The following is a 21610-nucleotide window of genomic DNA, read 5'->3' as shown; positions in this document are numbered from 1 at the left end:
AGAAATTTGTATAACTATACGTTACTGTGTTAACAGACTCCGAGGACACCCATCCACGGATAGAGCCACCCCGTTTCTCAGAGAAAAGAGCAACAATGGAAACCAAAATTGCCCATGGAAGAATTTTATCTGCATTCCCGGGGTAGTTTGGACAACAGCTCGTAATGTCTCGTACGAACCACCCTGTAGACTCGTTCCCATCGTACTGATATCGTAGGAAACTAATGCTGATGGTCGATAAACACGCGGCGTTTATCCGCGTGGAAGGCGTTCTTCCTGCCTTCGTGGCAGGGAGAAAACGAACAAAGCCACGAAATCAGCCACGAAATATACACCGAACGAACCCCGATTCGTCGCTAATTCCTTTTTCACGCAGAAGTTACTCTGATCCAAGTAATAAATTCTCGAGACCTTCTCTACCTTCGAACTTTAAATATCTTAATAGCGTGACGTGTTTATCCGTATTAATTTTTAAATTTGATATCCTTTGGAACCAACACGTATTCGCAGATTTAATATTAGACGACGGTAACGTTTAATTTCTTGATTCTAAAGAACCATAGGGCAACGTCGAAAACAAAAGGGTTGAAATTTGAACGTACGCGCGAATTTTGCAAGGTCGGTTATTCCCAATTTTTTTCCTGCAAAGCCAGTCGGCTTATCTTTTACTTCCATTCATAGAACTAGCTTTCCCCCGCAAAACAAACCGGATTTAGTCGGTTAAATACTTTCATCGATAGTCGTTACTGCGAGCTTACAACCAATTGGTACGTTCGAAAATTCCTAGCGCTCAAACGAATATCGTTAGACCAGTTTCTCCAATTAAAAATTCAAAGAAACTCAGTTACATCAGCAGAAACCATTTAACTATTGTCCAGAATTTTTTCCAGGCGTGGATTCCTTTTGAAAAACGATGATAAAATAAATAGGTTTTGCGGACACGTTGGGTCTGCTAAAATCGGTAACAAAGTTCGTCGGTTTACTCGCAATTACTGGAACGGTTATATCCGGAGACTTAGCGAGAGGCTTTATAGCGGAGATATAAGAGGAACAGCGCTATAGATTAAAGAGCAGAACGCAGAAGATTCACGTGGCTTATAATTTAGTCAGTATTAAATACGTCTCTTATATTATTAGACGCGACTGCTATTCAGCCTGCCTAATGTTCTTACCGTAATACGAATGTGTGTAATCTCACTTTAAGACCAATAATTTGGCGCTCAGCAACAGGTTAACCTGGATTTCTAGATTCAACTAAGCTAGGGAGTAACGTCGCTTTGGAGCATTTTTATTTTCTCTAGAAGAATACTCGAGGGCCCGCGCGAAAGAAAGGAAGTCAACTCCGCGAGAAATAAATTCATTAAAAGCACCCGCATTCGTATGTTGATTTCCCGAGGGTGCTCTAATTGTAGAGGACGGCCTGTGGGAGGAATGGCGAAATAAGCTGTTAAAGGAGCCTGCAACTACAACTATCGCTAACTCTCTTGAAGTTTGGTTAACAGTGTAATTTCGCAAGAAACCCCCCGGAGAGAAATGAAGCAAGTTCTGGGACTAAACGTTCCATCGCGGTATTAATATATTATTCCACTTTAATTATAGTCATTAATAATGCACCGCTCGAAACGGCCAGGGACAGAGAGAGATCTGTAACAAGATTTTATCGCGTGCACTCGACGACTTCGACCGGTTCACTGGGTCATTCGTCAATTATACATGGCCCTCTACTTAAACGTATATTTAAAAATTAACGAATCGATACGATGATAATATACGATTATGAATAGAAGATCCCCGGATGAATAAACGAACGAAGGTACGAAAGGTACGCGTGCTGTTAATAAAATTAACATTTTTATTCGTGATATTGAAAACTGAGATTAAAACATTGTTCCAGATTTGCGATTCTGTATTTAAATATATTTTGCAGGAACCTTTTGTGCCTTCAGCATCGAGTTATGTTCGATATTAAGGTAAATATGCACGAAACAGTTATCGAATTACGTTTCTGGGTATTCCGATAGAATGCACCAAATATGAAGAATGGAAAAAAACGCTGGGCACACAGGGTGACCTACATAACTTGATCACCTCAGTTATTTCCGATGTTAGCGGAACGATTCAAATTTTTTATGAATAACTAAATTCAGAAGGGACCAAAGTTACGGTACAATCTCGATAAATCTATTTTTAAAAACATTCGACGTCGAAAGTGACATCTTTATCGATAATAAAAATAAAGTAATTTGTCGGAATCTCCCACGTTTCGAGAATGTAATCAACTTGTTAACAAATGTACACGCCAACAACGCGTGAAAATTTTTTATTATGCCTCTCGGTCAACTTTTTTATGACTCCTACACTAAATTGCACCGAATGAATATGTAGGTCGAGAGTCGAATATAAATTTGTATCGGTCGTGCTCGTCAAGATGTAATCTGGCGCTCGAAACTCAATTTTGTAGCGCGCGAAGCTCCCATTCGACTTTTTCGAACGTTCGTTTCGTTGAGACGTCTGTTTACTTGACAGATAAAAAAACATTTCGTATTTTTTTTACATTTTCCTAAAGCTTCGAGCCTGAAACTTTAACGAAATACCAAAATAAGTTACGAGAGTTTAACTTTAACCTAACCCAGACCTAACCCCCTGTCGATTTTTCTTAAAAATTCGCTTTTCATTTTTAATAAATTTGTTTAACGTCCTACGGAAATTTTGTTTAGTACTTTTTTGTAGGCATCCACGAGCTCTACTCCCATAGTAAATTTCATTGAGATACGTTCACTATTGTAGAAGTTCTGGACATTTGAATAATGTATCACAATCATGGAGTTTTTGTCACTTTACGGGGTTCAGGAACCACTTCTCGAACATTTTTGGAATTTCTATACATTCTTCATCAAAATACGCGTCGTTTGCTTCTTGAAACATTAAAATTCTCCAATCCGTTCAGAAGTTATGATGTTTTAAAAATACGCATGAAATTTCAGGGAAACATATCAACGTATGGTCAGGCAGTATATTTTCGGTAATGAATTTTTTGTGTCTATTCACCAAAAATAATTGTAAGTGACCCCCGCAACTGAAAATAATTTTCCCAGGACGATTTGAAATTTTTTAATTTTGTCCTGAATTTTTTCCCTGAAAGTGCGTAAGACTTTGGGGGTATGTCTATTGGCCAAAATTGATTATAATTGACTCCTGCAACCGACAATAATTTTTTCAGAATGATTTGAAATTTTTCAATTTCGCCCAAAAATTTAGACACCTACTTCAATTTTTCTCTCGAAACTAAGTAGGATTTCGGGGGTATATCTATTGACCAAAAATGCTTGTGATTGACCCCTGCAACTAAAAATAATTTTTCTAAGACGATTCGAAATTCTTTTTTTCACCCAAAACTTTCAGCACCTACTCGAATTTTTTTCTCGAAACTGCGTAGGATTTCGGGGGTATGTCTGCTGACCAAAAATGCTTGTAATTGATTCCTGCAAATGAAAATATTTTTTTCAAAGCGATTTGAAATTTTTTTTTTTCGACGAAAAATTTAGAAATTTATTTCATTTTTCATTTTTAATCAATTTAATTGACGCTGTTACGGAAATTTTGCCTAATACTTTTTTTATAGGTATCCATGAGCTCTACTTCAGAAAAAAATTTCATTGAAATATATTCACTATTCTACGAGTTACGGCTGTTTGAAAATTCGACCATTTTTATTGGTGTTTTTCTTACTTTACGAGGTCAAGGAATAACTTTTCGAATATTTTTGGAATTTCCTCATATGCTCCATCAAAATACGGGTAGTTTGCATTTTGAAAAATGAAAATCGACCAATCCGTTCAGGAGTTATGATGTTTCAAAGATTGGCATGAAATTTCAGGACAAGATTTCTGGCCACATCCTATATTTTTGGAAATGAATTTTTTTCTTGAAAATGCATACGATTTCGATGGTATGCCCATTGACCAAAGATGATTGTAACTGGCCCCAAAAACTAAAAATATTTTTTTTTAGAACGATTTGAAATGTTTTAATTTTGTCGAAAAATTTATCCAGTTATTGAATTTTTTTCTCGAAACTAGTTACGATTTCGAGGGTATGTTTATTCACGAAAACTAATTGTAATTGACCCCTGGAACCAAATATAATTTTTTTAGGAGGATTCAAAACTTTTCAATTTCGCCGAAAAATTTAGGCACCTATTGACATTTTTTCTCAAAATAGCATAGGATTTTGAGGGTATGTCTATTGACCAAAAATGCTTGTAATTGATCCCCGTAACCGAAAATAATTTTTCTAGAACAATTTGAACAATTTTTTTTTCGCCGAAAAATTTAGGCAGCCCTTGTCGATTTTTCTTAAAAATTCGTTTTTGATTTTTAGTAATTTTGTTTGACGGGCTACAGAAAAGTTGTATAATACCTTTTTGTAGGTACCCATGAACTCTACATAAAAAAAAAGTTTCATTGAAATATATTCACTATTGTAGAAGTTATGACTGTTTGAAAATTGAACCATTTTTATGAGATTTTGCTCCCTTTACAGGGTCAAGGAACAACTTTTTCAATATTGTTAGAATTTTTACATATATTCTTGACCAAAATACGCATAGTTTGCCGTTTGAAACATTAAAATCGTCCAATCCGTTCAGAAGTTATAACGTTTTAAAGATACGAAAGAAATTTTGGAGTGACATTTCTTTCTGGCCTGAAATTATATTTTCGGTAGGGAATTTTGTTGTCGAACATGGTTAGGATTTCGAGGGTATGTCTATTGACCAAAAATGATTATAATTGACTCCTGCAACCGAAAATAATTTTTCCGCAAATTGATCCGTAAATAATTTAAAATTTTTTAATTTAATTTTTTAATAACCTTTTAACGAAGCCTCAATCAACGAATTGATATTCTTGGTTTTCGTCTTATTTTGGTCTCTAAAATCGCCCATTAAAATTTTTCCCAGAGGTGGCCGAACATCCTGCATATTTGGAGCCTGGAATGTTGGTTTCTTGCTCGGAACTAGGTGAGTCGACAAACTAACTGTGATAAAACGAAGGCAGCAGAAACTTTTATTAATTTCCAGATCTTTACCTCCCTTAACGGTTCACGTTGAAATATGAAAAAAGCTTCTGTTACTTATTTGTCTTACTTTCCTCGGTTCTCTTTTTGCTTTTGTACGTTTGCAAACTTCCATCGGATCTCATAGTCACTGTAGATACAGTTACGTACACTCTCGTAACACGGTCGGGCGAGGCATTAATCGTAAAATTTAAGCAAAGAATATGCCCGCGTCGTTTCATTAAGAGAAATGCATGCTTTTCCCCTCCCACGCGGGATAAAAATGAACGGATATTTTCTTTCGCGAACAACCAACGTGCGACTATATACGTTTAACAATCTCCACGTTCATTAGGATGCATAAAACTGTTTATAAAATTATACGCGGTTCGGAGGAAACACTTGCTGCGCTAAATTGAGAGCCGCTAAACAATTCAGAGGCTATCATAATTTTTCCTGCGGATAAAAACCAGAGGATTCCAGTGGAATTGAAACTGAAAAATGTTATATTATTTACATTTTTAGTGTGTTATTTCCTTGGTTAGTTATAATGGGTTTTTAACTGGTCGAAAGATAGTAATATCGACTGAAAGAGATAATTCCACACCGCAACGTTCGCAAACACCGACACAAGTGAAAATAACGAGTTATGGGCAGACGCGTAACGAAGTCGCATTGAATCGTACGCGTAACCCGCGGATTTTCAAACTCGATTTTCTCGAACGCCTCTCGTACGCAAAAAATTGCATTCTGTATTTTCGATTCATTCCCGTACGGAGAACGGCATTCCGTTTGCTCCATTGGTTACCCGACGCTCTGCATTTGTATGCATTTCGAGCATACTCGGTTACGATTGGATATAAAAGGAAATCCAAACTCTAAAAGATGATATATTTATCATCAACATTTTTAACGAAGTAAAAATTAAATAAAATTTCAATTTTAACTGTTCCACGAACTGAATAAAAAATAAAAAATACTCAAAGGGTTATTAATCGTGTATATTTTGCTGGGAAAAAATATTCGCAGGGATAAAATGCATCGCAATATTGGTGCAATTTCGGTAATAACGCCTTATGTCGTAGGTTGGCAATATCGGGGCTTGGACCGAATCTAAAATCACGGATATCATGAAAGCGGTAAAACGAGAGTGGCCGGTATTTCATCGTGACTTCGACGAGAGGCTTTCCCCGGGGCGGGAAAAGTGATTAAACGGAGCAAACTGTACGGCTCAATAAATCGAAAGAAACGAATGGATTGCGCAACAGCTTTCCCGTGGCAGCCAACTGCATTCGATTACGCAACGAGACGACGAACGGAACGGTTTACACAACCGTCGCTCTATGTAAGTTAGCACGAACCCTTGGATTCCTACGAATAATCGATTATTATGCAACAAAGGATTCCGTAATGATGCCTTGGACTGATATTAACGTTCCCGAGATATAAACGAAATTATCGTCCATACAATGGAACTACGCTCATCGAACTACCGTCAGTCACAGAGTATACATTGCAAATACGAGCAAAATTCTTATTCGAGTAGAAATTTAAATTGTCCTATAAAATATTTCAAAATAAACATGAAAAACCAAATAATAGAACATTTGTCTGATTTTTCTTCGATCAAAATTCGTGAATCTAGATATTTATTACACGAGGCGAGTATTATATTTGAAGTAAAACAAGAAAAAAAATACATCTCAAGTTGTTAAAGTTTGATGATCAAACAAATTTTTGTGGAGATTAATTACGGTTAGAGAGTTTGATTATTTATGGTATAATCCTTCCTATTGTTCCATCTTATTGTATTTAAAGAAAAGGAGATCATACTGTAACCAGTTAGACTATTTTCTGGTCTGTGTAGCCCCACTAGTAAAACACGTCCGACCATTGGTTGACTATCTCTACTTGCAATCAATGTTTGTGAGGATTAGCAACGTGTTGTCTGCTTTTCCTGGTTTTAACTAGCTCACAAATACCAACATCGACAAAAAGCATCATGGTAAGATAAAATCATGTACGCAATAATGGGATAAAACAACAACGAACGACGATGCAAGTAGAAATATCGAGTAATAGTCAGACGCGTACAATATTTTCCTCTATCTTGAGTAACCCGCGTACGATGCAGTTTTGTTTAACATATAACGATGTAAACAACTACAAGAAATGCTTAAGAATCCTATAATAAAATAATATAACAACGAACAACGATGCAAGTAGAAATATCGAATAATAATCCATCGCGTATAATATTTTTCTCTACCCTAAGTAACCCCCATACAAATCAGTTTTGTTTCGCGTTTAACGATGTGAATAGCTACAAGAAATGTTTAAAAAGTCCTCCGTTTTTCACAGCAAACGCTTCCAATGCAGGCCCTTGTTTAAACTGGAAAATGAACTGGAAAATAATATGCTTGCACCGGCGGCTAACCTCTTCCTGACTTCGATGTCGGTGATTAAGTCGAAACAAAGGGGGCGGGCAGCTATTAAATTTGATCCATCAACCGTCAGCACTGTCCCTAAGCGCAACGTTAACACGTAAACATTAATTATGGCCGGGAACGGGTTCCAGGAAACGAAACACGCAAAGAAAACTTGCGCTCGCGGGGGTGTCGATTTCCCAGACCGGAAGTGCGGGGAATCGATTGGTGTCCAAGCGACTCGGGGGAGAATATCGACCGTGTGTGTTCAAGGGAAACGTGTGACGGCATGAGCCGTCAAGCATCGAGTCACACGATATGACCGACTTTGCGCCTCGTTAAAACTGCATTAGCCAGACAGGGGAGACGAACGTCGGACACTGACGGCTGAAAATACGCTGAAAAATCTAAGCGATCGCAGGACTACAACGTATCGCGAGAATAACGATCCACCCTTGCCTTTATATCGTAAACAATACTCTCAGGCTTCGGTCTTAAGAACTGGACGCGTCAAACTCAACGATTGCTACCTCCAGAAAACATTATTATTGTTTTTTGAACGACTCAACTAATGTGACAAATTTATTTAGCACCCTTGCAGTAATTCCAACTGTCGAGAGATCATTTCTGCGTCGAATTCGAGAGAATCATCCCCCAATATTGTTTATATTTATGTGGTACGAATGACCCTACAATTCATGTGAATCGATAACAGTTGACCCCGGTTTGAGATAAAAATTCCCAGTTTTTTCCCATCCTCGTCGCTCGAAAGCAGAAATTAGAACACTACTGTTAGAATTGAGAATAATAATTTTTGCTACAGTCATGAAAACTTATTAGTGCTTCCAATGACACTGCCTTTAAAATAAATGAAACGATTCTTAAATGGCGTCGAATGCACCCCAAATCGCTCGGGGATTTATTTCCTCGCGCGGTTTCCTCTCACGTTTCGTGGGAGAACTTCTTTTTTTTGTGTACAGATGCATTTGCTTCTTTCTAATCTGTCGTTGAATGACGGAGGCCCAATACGTCTCTCGATTTCGTCGTAATATCGTGGCAGATCAGCAGCCGTAAAAATTTCTCTCCCGCGATTGGAGATCTTGTGCGTTATCTCCTCTTGCTCGCGAAACAGAATATCTTTCCGGGATCGTGTTCTCGAACAAACGCGGTTATCAAGTGCCGCGTTTCGCCTTACGCTTTACGACAGGAAAAAAAGGGCCATAATTTTCAACGCGCGTTAAAAATAATTTTAAAAACTACGCGATATATTTTCATTATGAGATAAAATTAATTTAAATACACGGTGCTATCTTTCCGGACGGTGGCCTTTAATGTCCCCGTCGGGGACGTCGATTTTACGATGGCGGGAGTTTAAGGGTACGTTCGAGGGGAACAACGCCGTTTTTGCGATCGTCACCGACGCGTTTCCGGGTTGTTATGTTTCTTAGGGACCCGGGTACCGGCTGGTAAATGTCAGCCAACTTTCTCTGGGGAACTGTCCAGCCTGTGAATGGCAATTGACGCATCGTAAACCAACACGTAGCGACCAAAGGGACTGTAATTTATGCGCCAGTCGAAACTAAGGGACTATTGTGCAACGTCCGCAGAGCCTGCATGTAGAACGTGTCAGACTCGTAGGCGTTGCACGATTTAGGAAAACGCCCTTCGTCATCGGCAAATTACCAGCCACCGGATGTGCCCAAAATTCTCGACTGATTCAAAATTTCATCGGTGAACGAACGTCACTCGTCGAACAAAGATAGAAATTTCGTTGCTCGACCCAATACGCGTCACAAATAAATTATTAAAATAACACTCTGCTATGCACGCTCTGCAAAACTATTTTTCTCTGGCCCCAAATTCGAAACCAAGAGTTCCAATTCCTTTTAAAAGAAACTTAACTTAGACACTTGATCTTTGCAAGGGTAACGAACAAAGGTGAAGCCTCGAGAAGAGAAACAAGGACTTTTCGAGCGGTTTCTTCTGTTTTGCACATGTCCTGCTAAAGTCTCTGCGCGGGACAAGCAATTATACAAATGCACGCGTCCTAAATTTTAAAAAACCGACCCGCAAAGCATCGCGTCCACGGTGTGTTCCATCGTTTTCGAGGAAATTGGCGAGCCTTTAAAGTTCTAATTAATTCGTGGCCCTCTCGGTTGTTTAAACAGAGGCGTGGGTGAAAGAAAAGGAACGCACGAATCCGAAATCTCGAAAATACCGCAGAAGTCCGTGTCATAAATCCAGCCCGTGTTGCGGACCTTAACAAAAGCAAATGACCTGGTTCAAGAACGGCCTCTCCTCGCTCTCGCAACTTTTGTGCACCCACGGTTCTTACTTTCCGAAGGTATCTCACGTGCTGCAATAACGGAAACCCGATACAAAGATTGAAACTCGGGAAATGTTCAGGAGAACACTGGTTCTTGAATATTACGGTTTCTTCTGAAAACGGATCTCGACGATTTTTCCATATAATTGATCGCTACGCGTATTGAACCGGCGAGCCAGGACCGTTTCGATGAATTATTATGCAATCCACATTTTCTAAAATAAGTTTTTACTCCGTCTATTACTTGTACAATCGCCTGACGATGAATGAAAATTGTAGTCGTGGCCTGAATCAATTTTGTTATGTAATTGATACGCGAGAAAATTGAAAGCAATATTTCCTTTCGCGTTTCGAGTTGCGAGACACTACGAAAACCATTAATTTCGAGGAATTTAAATGTAGTTACTTTAGAAAAGTGAAATAATAAATTATTTTCTGACTTATCACTTCGACTACTTTCATAATTGCCGGTATAAATTACTTCATAGTTTCTTTCGCTATAAAGACACTTTAGATGCAGCTGGAAATGAAATCCTTTTCTCGCTAAATTGTCGTCTTCCACGTAACAAGAAACTTCCGTAAGTCTTCGTTCCTGCGACGATACTCTATATACTTCAGCTAAATAAATTCTATCTCCTTGACGATTTTCCATTTATACAATTTTCCGTTGCAGTATTTACCATCAACTGCTTTCACGAGGGATGGTTCTTCATCCTCCTCCACTTGTTAAAACCTTCAGTGGCAATTCTTTATTGATAAAGTTACTAAAAAAAATTCTGCTACAAATAATTGGAAGATGGAAACGTTGAAGATAAACTCGATCGAACTTCGTTAAACACGAAATGAAAAAATGTGAAATATTTATAAATTGGTTACTGAATTTGTACGTATTAAATATGCAGACTAATCTACGTCACTACTGCTGGAAGGAATTTGTTTCACAAATTTGTAACGTACCAAATAAATATAGTCCGTATTATTCAGGTTGCAGACCGTGTCTGACCATATACAGGCCATTTCCCCTTGCATTCTATTCTTCATTATGCCACTCACACTCTAGTTACGCGGATCAATGACCATACACAATATCCCCCTGTAACTTCTAGTACTATCCATTCTCTCGAAATCCACTATCGTAACATTAACGATATTTTCAAAAATAGTACGATATTTCCCATCGACACCGTTTAAAATTCACGCGTCACTCCGCTATTTGTCCCGTTAAAAAGAGTTTGAAATTTCCTTTTTACTCTTACTGAAAGGCCATTTAGTACGTTGAAGCACTAAAAAGAAACGATGAAAATGTCATGTTAAACGAGATTAGCAAAGCACCCTGTATATGGAGATGCGTCACGCAACTGGGACAGATCGTTCCACCTGTTTCGTTAAAGATGGGACAAAATGGTAGAGGGAAAAAATTGAATGGTATTAACAAGTTCTGCCTCTCTCTGTGACCTTACTTTTTGCTCGTGTGCACCGATGCACCTGGCGAAATTCAATTGCACTCCTTTTCAATGGACCCCTATGGTCCCTCTTCGACATAGAACGAGCCTTCTTGTCGTTTCACGTACAAAAACATTAAGGGAGGATGCAATATCGAATAACAAATATTCTTTGAACCATTCCTGTATTCGTTCAATATTACGTTGATAAAAAAGAATACAAGTGTAATGTATTCTTATTATTATTTTTCGTGTTCCTCCTAATATTTTTATAAATTTCTGTTGCGACTCGCGGTATCCGTTGAATAATTTGCCATTCACAGGTATGATTTTATTAAAAAATAGTGCAACTCTTCCAAAAGTTAATGTTACAATTCCAACCGTTACAGTAGAAATATAAATCAATAGGGAGTATACAGAGTGTACAAATATTATCGAGCAATACGAGAGTAAGGAGAGGGTACAAAGAAAAATTTGATGCATTTCGTGGTGCAGTTAGGAAAAAAGCTACGGTCACAGAGAAACCTTGTCCTGGCATTCAACCGTGTGCTCTATCGCGTTCTCTATCAGCTCGATACAATTATATACTTCTAGTTCCCATTAAGATAATAATGATCGAACGTGTACTGGTTCGACAGTAACGTTAAAAAACATACGTCCACAATAGGGGCGAGATCGTAGAATACACGTGTATCGAAAAACGAGTCATCGGCGGCTCGCTCAGCTACGACAGATCAATTCCCATTGTCATCGCGTCGCGGATGCACACCGAGCCAAAACTCTCTTCGTCAGAGCGTACGTGAAAATAATACACACTCCAGGAGGAGGGGGGCTAAAAAAGGAGCGATTTCGTGACGGCAAAAAAGATCCGTCCGGTAAGTCCGATCTAGAGCACTGCAAACTTCGGGTCCGTCACATTTCCAGGGATAATCCGGATCGTGCAAATCCGCCGCTTCAAATTCGAGTATTCGTCGACGTTCGAGTTTACGGCCGATCGAATTCTACAAAAATGCACCGAAAATCCGCGCGATAAGGCGATGTGTCACGAGCAACAGCGATTTCCGTCGTTTCGGGGTAACGAGCTTAAAGAAACAAATGCTTTCGAGAACCTTTTCTCTAAGAATCTTCAAAAATATTGAGATTATTAAATATTACCAAGAGAATAAATATAAAATAATTTGATGATAGGCTAGCTTCGTGGATAATTCATATATCCGAGTAAAAATTATTTCACATATCCGATTAACACCAATATTGAAGACTAAGAGTGCTGTGATAAGAAAGTCGACTACTTTCGGGTAGAACAAATTCTCCTAAATAGAGGGAGGATGGATTACTATATTTCCTGGCTGAAAGAAGACGCCTGGATCGAACGAATGAGACACGTATTGATCTAGCATCCCGACGGAGGTACGCAACGAGTTAAGGGTCAATCAATTTCCAAGTTACGACGTAGTAACGTGGCGTGTCGAGTAGACCAGAAACATGGTATTATCCATTGCTATAATTCTTCTGGCTGGGACTGCTAAGTGAGACCAGGGAACTGTAATCGCGATTGCATCGAAGCACTTGCGCTTTTTCTTGTTCGGCCGTAATTGGCTGCCATAATGGCGCAAATGTACACCGTCGACTATGGAGCTTGAGGAGCTTTGGATCGACTAGAATCGCGAATCTACACACGGAGCTTACACATTCACGAAAACAGAAATTTCTACCCCTAACTAATATCGTGAATTCAATTTAAAAATTTTGTACTCGTTCATTGTGAAACGTTTCATTCTACGATTTATTTTCGATTCCAGAGTTGTCGATACCTAATAAGCCTAACTTGCTTTTTTATAAATGGACCGCGGCCAGAAACATGTTAAGGATGATATCAGTCCATTTGTATGCAGTGCCATTCAAGATGCAAACTGAAATAATCCGTGACAAGAATATCTATTTCTGGGTCATCTGTTAGTTGCTGACAGTGCTGAACTCTGCGCTGAACGATATCAATCATTTTACGACACGTGCCCGTGATACAAAGAACTGTTTACTTTCGAACGAAAAAGCTGCATATGTCTGGAATTGTCAGCCTCTGGAACATGTGTTTATCAAGATTCTGTTCCATTTCACGATTTTTACTTACAAAACTTTTATTTAGAATTTCTATCAAAACCCTATAGAATTGATACGTTTTCCGTGTTCTAAAAAAGGGATAAGTTTAAGCTGCGCAAATTCTGGTGTTGAAATTTGTCGTCGCTGGGTTCGAACAAATGAAGTAACAACACAGTTTATCGAGGATAGCGATCTCTATTGTATAGGCTTAACCTATGCCGCGTAACATACGCGGTGTACTATACTCGATAAGATTGAATTTCTCTCGAAACATTTGTTCCTCCTTTAACAATCGAGTAATAAACCGAGCGAACGACCGTGCGACTGTAACTGACGCGTCGTGCTATAGTGCTACAAATAATTAAAACGTTTCGTGCCCCGGGGGTATCAACGAAATTTTGAAAATCTCGAACACGCACATTCGACGCGTCTGTCGATTAAATCGATGTAAAGGAAAAAATGATTGTTTTTTGCGTAGCCTATGCACGACGAAACATGCGAGACTCGACGTCCCGTGAAATCTGAAAATTATTAATTCAATTTCGACGATTTATCATTCGCGCCGGACGCGATCGTCAGTTTTCAGCTTTACGTAAAATCCGTGGAAAATGTACCTTTGAAACGATTTTAAAATGTACATCGGGGAACGACCAAAAATTACTAAATTTTAGAGAATATTTGAAAAATTCATGAAATACAAACGACTCGTAACGTGGAGTGTTTGATGTAGTTGTAGGGTGAACAAACGAATCGCGCCGACATCGTTAACTGAATTCATCGTTCATTGAGGGAACGATTAGAACGGGAGAAGAAACAATGACAGACTGTGTACATAATGTCTAGACATCGATCGGGTAATATTGTTGGGATTGAATCGCAACCGCTGAGCCCCGAGGCATAAATAATCCAGAAAGCGGAATAATTTCACGTTGAATTCGAATCTGAGATCGATGACGACTACACCTACGGACGATCTAACCCAGTTTCACCTTCGAGGCGTATACATACCAGTTTTCCCGCAGAATGGAAGTAGCTCGATAAAAACACGATTTTACACCTTTTTTCACTTATTTGTACACCTCGTGATGTTGAACTCCACGATCCTCTAAACACTCCGGTGTTTCGAACTTCGATCGAGTCGAAATAAATTAATTTTCGCGTACTACGATGTATTTACGACATTGTGGAAAAGTTTCCTAGACACTTTTCGTGACTAAAGATACGTAGGATGCGAGTATCGAGCGAATTTTTAGATATATTTACTTGTACATCGAAATAAATAGAAATTAAAAAATTCGGTGAAAATGAAATCGTAAATTTTAGTACCGCGTTGAAACTTGTAAATATTTTGGAGTTATTTATCGTTTGGAATTTGTTGGTACAAGCTGAAACAACAACCGGGAGATAAAGTTTTCAATATTTCAGGTGCCCAACGTATGCAATTTCAAAGGAAAACAAATATTGAAAAGCAACCAAAAGTTAATATATAATATTACCGTGGTTCGTATCGACGATAATGTGTAATCGTTAAATTAATCGAATGAAATTAACTCGCGTTAAATATTTTTTAACAATTTCAAGCTGAATATCGTGCGCCAGCAACTGAATTTAAAAAATGAAAACCGTAACTCTTTCTACTCGTTAGTTTTAAATATGCAATATAATTATTCTTCTCGTTAATTCGTTTCTCCCTTTGACTCGTAATTAAAATTTAAACTTAATAGAGGGAACATACAAAAGTGCGGAATAGAAAGAAATAACATATTTACTTCTCATCTGAAGTATTCTATTTTTATGCAATACCTGACCCCTTAACCGTCGTAAAACGTACAAATATAAAGTGGCTCATTATTATTTAACATAAATTTAACATACTAGTTCCCTTAATTTTAATGTAAAAAATAGGAGCGATTTTGTTTTCGACAAATCTGAGGATTTAAAATTTATAAATGCATTTCTATCGTTGAATTGGTACGTTGCAAATTGCAAAGAGGATTGAAAACCAATTGCCACGACATTTCAATTTTAGTCAAAGACGCTTTGACTGACCCCGAAAGGCGTTTAATTTCTGTGAAAATGACTTAACTGCGCACGAGTCCTTTAAGTATGCGTGCGTGTGAATTCTATTTACGTAAATCCTGATCGATCTGACACATTCTGCCTTTCGTGCACGTAATTTAGAACAGTTTCTCATTCGAGCCTTTAAACCCCTATTTCGCATCCATTGTACACTGCCCGGCAGAGTTAGGGGATCGCGTTTCCAAGCAATTCAGGAAAATAAATATCAAGAGTGAAAGGCCTACTATGCGTTTAATAGAGTCAAATTAAACAACACGTCTAACTTTGCAAGCTTTCAAGTATACTACATATATAAATTAACCATTTAATACATATTGAATATAAAACACGATTTACTATTCCAATTATATTCGAAAACAGTTTCTAATGAGTGAGACTGACACTCATGGAAATGAATTCCAGAGATAAGATCAAGAGACGTTTCATTAACTTAATTAAACCCTCTGCTGGTATTCGTTTCAGCAGCTTGCGGGTCTCCGACATTTGACAACGGTGGACTTTGAATTTGATAAATTACATACCATTAGAATTTAAATTAATCGTTAGAGAATATCGAAATTATATTCCATTAATAGAGGGTTCGAAAGTTCTGTTAAAAAAAAAAATAAGGGTAGTTCTTTTGTGGAGAAAATAAATACCATGATAAAAATCTCGCCTATTTATTTAGTTTCTACGTCACGGTGGAGTTTTTAAACTATTGGGTAGCTTAGTGATAAACTCGTTCGACTAGAACCTCGTTAGGCTAAACCTTTTCGCTATAATTATTTTGAAAGGTACAAACTTTCACGAAGGGACACTGCAGCGAAATAGTTTGCAAAAAGTGGGACGAGTTAATAATAAAAAAAAAAAAAAAAATGAAAGCACTCTTAGCGTATATAAAATTATAAACGATTCGAGGCAAAACAGAAAATTCAAAACACTTTCAAACATAAGATAAATTAGTATTTTTGGACAGTGAAATAAATAATATTAGCATAAATGGAGATCTCACAAAATAAACAAATGCTAGTGTTCGACGACCGTGCGGTTATTAAAAAAAAAATTATATTTCTTGCTCGTCCCTCGTAAAAACGAAGCCACGAAACTCACCAGGCTGAAGAATGCGTTCAAAGGGCAGCGATGAGCATTAACTGGAGCACAGTTTCTCGTTCCCGGTGTTCACTCACCTCGATGCCACCAAACGTCAAAGAATCATCGCGATGACCCGGCTCTGCGTGCAACACATACGCGCGTAAAAAAAAAAAGGGGGGTCGAAGGTGACCGATCGACGAGCTACATGTCTCGGGTGGTCCGAGCCGACGTGACTGGCACCGAGAACGACGGTGGACCGTCGATCCGTAGGGACGTCGAACACCTCGTGAAAAACCGCGCACACCGAGCGAAAGGTCAAGGATCGCGCGTCCAGGTCGCGATAGGCTGGCAAAAACCGTACCGCGACGATCGACGAAAAACGGTGACCTGGGAGCTGCTGCTCGTGTTCGCGGCAACGGGCGAATGAACGTCGTCGAACCAGCCAGCATAATACGACGAACGTGTTCACGGAATCCGCGCGCGTGCGAACAACGCCGCGACCTATCGCGCCGAGGAACCGTCGAAGACTGCGCGACGCGAAAGTGGGGAGGCCCTTTTTCGAAAGCATCGTTTTCTCGACGGTGGCGAGGCTTCCGGACACGGGTAACCGGGCATGCGTGCGACGGCCCACCCGATCAACGCACCGTGCACAGGGTGTGCCGAGAAACGCGCGGTTCGAGAGGCGACTCGAGGAAACACACACGGTTAGCATTTCCCGACCGAAATGCGAGTGCCATCGAAACGCAATATGCCCCGAATCCTATTTACGAGCATTAGTCGCCTGGAAGAGGACACAACGAAAACGCGAAACGGCTGTCGACGGTAAGCCCCGCCAGCTTACGCAGCTTTCCACGGTCCGTCATCTGTTACTAAGGGAATTATGGATAATATCGGCACCCGCGGGGAATATTTTCCATTATTTAGAGACTTTATATTGGACTAAGCCGAGTCCATTTTCTTAAAAATCGAACTATACATTGTACTACCCTTTTCTTGCTATAACAAAATAATATGCACACATTTGGGTTACGTGTTAAGGAACAGAGTTTTAAAGCACCGTACCTGAGAGCCAGGTCTATTTTCCTAAAAATCGAGGTGTACATTGCACTACCCTTTTCTTGCTATAACAGAATAATACGTACACATTTGTGTTATGTATTAAGTAACAAAGTTCTAAGGGCATGGGCAGCTTCAAATTTATTCGTCTATACCCAATTTGCAAACGGAAATAAACGACCTATATGTCAAATGAATATACTTCTAATAAAGCTCTTGCAATGGATACCAGAAGAATGGTACTCAAAATGTTCGAGACGTTGGGAAACAATTGGATAAGTGCACTTCTCTTTACAGTTCAGTGGTTAAACGAAAATGAAACCTAAACTAAGCCTTCCAGAAAATGTATAACTGTTCTGCAGCAATCATTATGCATTATTCTTTTACGAAAGCTGGAGAGATAATAAATACAGGAAAATATTGTATAGAATTGCAAGGGATGCAAAACAACCTATCCTCGTAAATAAACATGGCGTATTACCCTTTCGCGATAACGCCCGACTTCATGTTTCGAAAACCACGTTACAAAAATCACGTGAATCGCGATACGAAGTACTTTCGAACAATTCCTATTCTCCGGGCATGTCTCCAACTACCGTACAAATTTTATAAGATTAAGATTTTTGAATAAAAATATAATCGTTGAATCGAACAAACGTCGAAAATTTTTGCTATCCGTTTAAATGCTTTGGATATTGCGACAGAGAATGGACGGCTGTTGACAACAGTGTAATAGACGGATGTTCATGCAACCACATTGTTGGTGAGCTCACATTTAACCCTAAAACGCCACACTAGTGCCCAATGGACTCCTTGTCAACTGGACAATATCTTGAGTAACAATAGCGATGGCGACATAAATCATATTCCGTACTAAGCAGCGAGGATGGAGAGTACGGTTTAAATCGCCATAACTCAGCAGAAAAAAATTACAGCCCCTTCGGGGAAATACCGAGTTAAAGTGGATATTCCAAAGTTTAATGTCCCGGTGATAAAAGTTAAGAAAAAAATTTTTTCCCCGTCGCGTGCACGACCCGAAAATTGATGTCACGCACTAATAACGAGTTTGATCGCAGCATTCGAAGGCTGTGGCTTTAAAATTTCGAAATGCTTTTTTCCGTTTTATCGTTACACGGTTATTTTTCACGAAATTACGAATTGAACGCGTTGACACGGCAAAATATTTTCATAAAATTTGAAATGAAAGTCTGTCGATGATTTCAACATTACAAATTGACTGACACAATGTCATAAAATTCACAGCAGAATGTAGAGAATTTTTTGAGCAGCAAATAAATAATAATCACAAATTTTATTTCACATTGTTTTCAGCCGAACGCAATTAAATCCACGCTGCCCATATTACTCCACGAAGTGCCCAGGTGCCCATATTACCCCACATAGGTGACCATATTACCCTGCATTACGGAGAATATGAGCACTCTTATGTGCTACTATATTTCTTCTTGCTGCAGCTGTCAGTGTGAATAAAATTATACGGAAAGTTATATGGAGTTACAGCCAATAAAACCTTTTTATAATATGTAAATAAAACATGAGTATTTTTCTTGTTTCTTTATTTCATAAAATAAACTCAACTACGCGATAAGCTTAGGTATAAGCTCAATATCTTAGAGGATATTTCATATCTTTTCTTATGAGATTTTCACTAAAAACTAAAGTATTTACCCCCGTTTTATTTCGGTAAATAATTAAAAAGAAAAACATAAAACGTATTGTATCAATTTGAAGACAACGATACGATTATATTTATTTCATAAAATCCTTAACTCTTTGGGGATAAATTATTTCCCATAAAGTAAACGAAAATTCAAACAGATATTGATAAATGATGTCTATTAATTCTGTAACGATATTGCCGCGTTATATCATTGGGAAATTTAATCGTGAATATTCATTTGCAACTGTGACAGGTACCTCCATTCTACAGTATTTAAAATTGGGAATGGTTAAATATATGTATCGTTTGTCTCATTTAAATAAATCATTCCTAAATTTTGGCTCACGGAAATTATACAAATATGCAACTTGAATTTTGCATGATTTTTGGCTTTATATTTACTTACGATACATACTACAACAAACATAATTTGTTTATCGCAATGTTTTCCTAAATAAAACCCTAATCTAGGACTTGCAATTTAATAATTTTAATATAGAAAAATGTCGTGTAACTGAAACGTTCCTTTTTATTAATATTAGGTTGTTGCATACGAAATATCCGACGTAATTATTTACCACGTTAGTCTCATCGATTTTACTGGCTTTGAAGTATGTTAATGGGAAGAGAAATGGGGGAGGAAGAATCACTGACAAGCAGCAGTCGCGAAGGATGTTCCCCCTTCCTAAGTATTTGATAAAACTTTGTAGATTTATAAAACGATTGAAGATAAGACACAGACATTTTTTAAGCTGCGATAACGCAAGTTTAAAGGCTGAAACTACCCTCATACCTTCCGAATACAAGGAAGTTTTTCTACAAAATCTACAACATGCAGTAAAAAAAACATTCAACGTGTGTACGTGGTACCATGTCCATTATTTTTTAACACATGTGGTGCTTCTTGACATTGATAGTGGTACGAATAAAAAAATATCAATTTTGTTTTTACTACACGAATAAACTTGGTACATGGGGCTCTTTTGAAAATCATTTAAACGCCCGGAATTATAAATTCTATAATTTACTTTTGCTTCTAAGATTTTAATCGCGATCGAATCACCGTGATACCGAATTACTTTCAATACGCCATTATTCAATAATCGATTCCATAAAATAAAAGCTGACTCACCAGCCTGCTATGCCATTGGGTTGTATCTCCTGTAGAAATATGCCAAGCTCTCCTTTGTCCTTACTACGAAGACCAACAACACTGAACCCCAGGCTGGTGCCCTCTGGTTTATACAGCTTGAAAAAAAAAATTACCCCCTTATATACACATCTGTATTATATGACCCTGTATAGTAACATTAATGGAGATGAAACGTATTTCACGAACCTGCACAGTAAATATCTGTCGACCTCTTGCTGCAGCTTCAATCACTTTCTTAAATTCTTTAGCATACGTTGTTGTTGTGATTGGAGGCATTCCAATAACTTCTGATGCAAGACTTGGACTTGTAACCTACGCCAAAGTACATGCTTTGTACCTTGTTGGAAAAATACACGAATAAGTTTTGGGTGTTATTGAAATAATATCTTACTTGCGCACTTGTATCTTCGCTGCTGCTATGCACACATGGAGCAACTGGCACTCTTTGGTCCTCCAATTCGCTGCTATCTTGATATAAATCCTGGTACATATTTGGTCCCAATGGTTGCACAGGTGTGCTGGGAACTGAGAGCTCCAACTGTCCACTGATATTGATGTCAAAATCTCCAGGCAAAATAGATGGATGCTGTCCCAATTGAGTATTCAATTCGATCAGCGAGTCTTGAATTGTCACTATACTGCGGAACACAGGATCTTCCAAAAGAGAAATTAAAGATCTTATATCCTGGGTTGTATGCATCTGTAACTTAGGATCATCACAGTCCTCTACTCTTTCTTGAACATGCTCCAATAAATGGAGCGCTGTGGATATGTCTGAAATAAAATAAAGAAAACGACTTATATATGATAAAAATTCGTAATATTAAAATATATTAAATTATCTGTCAATATTCGCTTACCCACGCTTAAAGGCATTTTGATGCTGTCAGTTCTGATTTAACAAAATGAGTATAAAAGTCCTTGTGTGTCTACCTGTAAAAAAGATGTACATACGTATATAAGTACACGTATTTATGCTCTTTATGTTCAAAGTATAATGTTTGCTTTCTATTTCGCGCAATTATTTAAGTATAAAATTATCATAACCTCAATAATTGACAGGAGTTAAAAACCAGCGACTAAAATGTACCAACTATTCGATTGAGACTAATCGCTACGATCTGGTTTAGAAATTATTCGCCATTAAATAAACTGACGTTAACTTTAGCTCAACCATGAATTTATCGTAAATCGATACATGGACAATTACTTTAAGTATTA

At 38.1% G+C, this 21610-nt stretch overlaps 1 protein-coding gene across 2 annotated transcripts in view; it reads right to left on the bottom strand.

Annotated features, from left to right (window-relative positions):
• LOC122401203 overlaps positions 1-21610 on the bottom strand; it is a 96554-nt gene that overhangs the window by 74780 nt on the left and 164 nt on the right. The window contains exons 2-5 of one of the 2 annotated variants that reach the window (XM_043403185.1): positions 21250-21322; positions 20781-21163; positions 20576-20701; positions 20369-20484 (exon numbers count right to left, since the gene is read on the bottom strand). In XM_043403185.1, coding sequence (XP_043259120.1) covers positions 20369-20484; positions 20576-20701; positions 20781-21163; positions 21250-21265 — 641 coding nt within the window. In that variant the 5' untranslated portion in view covers positions 21266-21322. Of the gene's footprint in view, positions 1-20368; positions 20485-20575; positions 20727-20780; positions 21164-21249; positions 21323-21610 lie in introns of those variants that run through there. The other variant, XM_043403186.1, reaches the window with a different exon arrangement.

The sequence above is a fragment of the Colletes gigas genome, unplaced genomic scaffold (genome assembly GCF_013123115.1).
Source record: "Colletes gigas isolate AHSC1104 unplaced genomic scaffold, ASM1312311v1 Colletes_gigas_Sc00022, whole genome shotgun sequence".
Taxonomy (NCBI): Eukaryota; Metazoa; Arthropoda; class Insecta; order Hymenoptera; family Colletidae; genus Colletes; species Colletes gigas.
The sequence above is the reverse complement of the archived record's forward strand: the minus strand, read 5'-3'. Positions and strand labels throughout refer to the sequence as shown.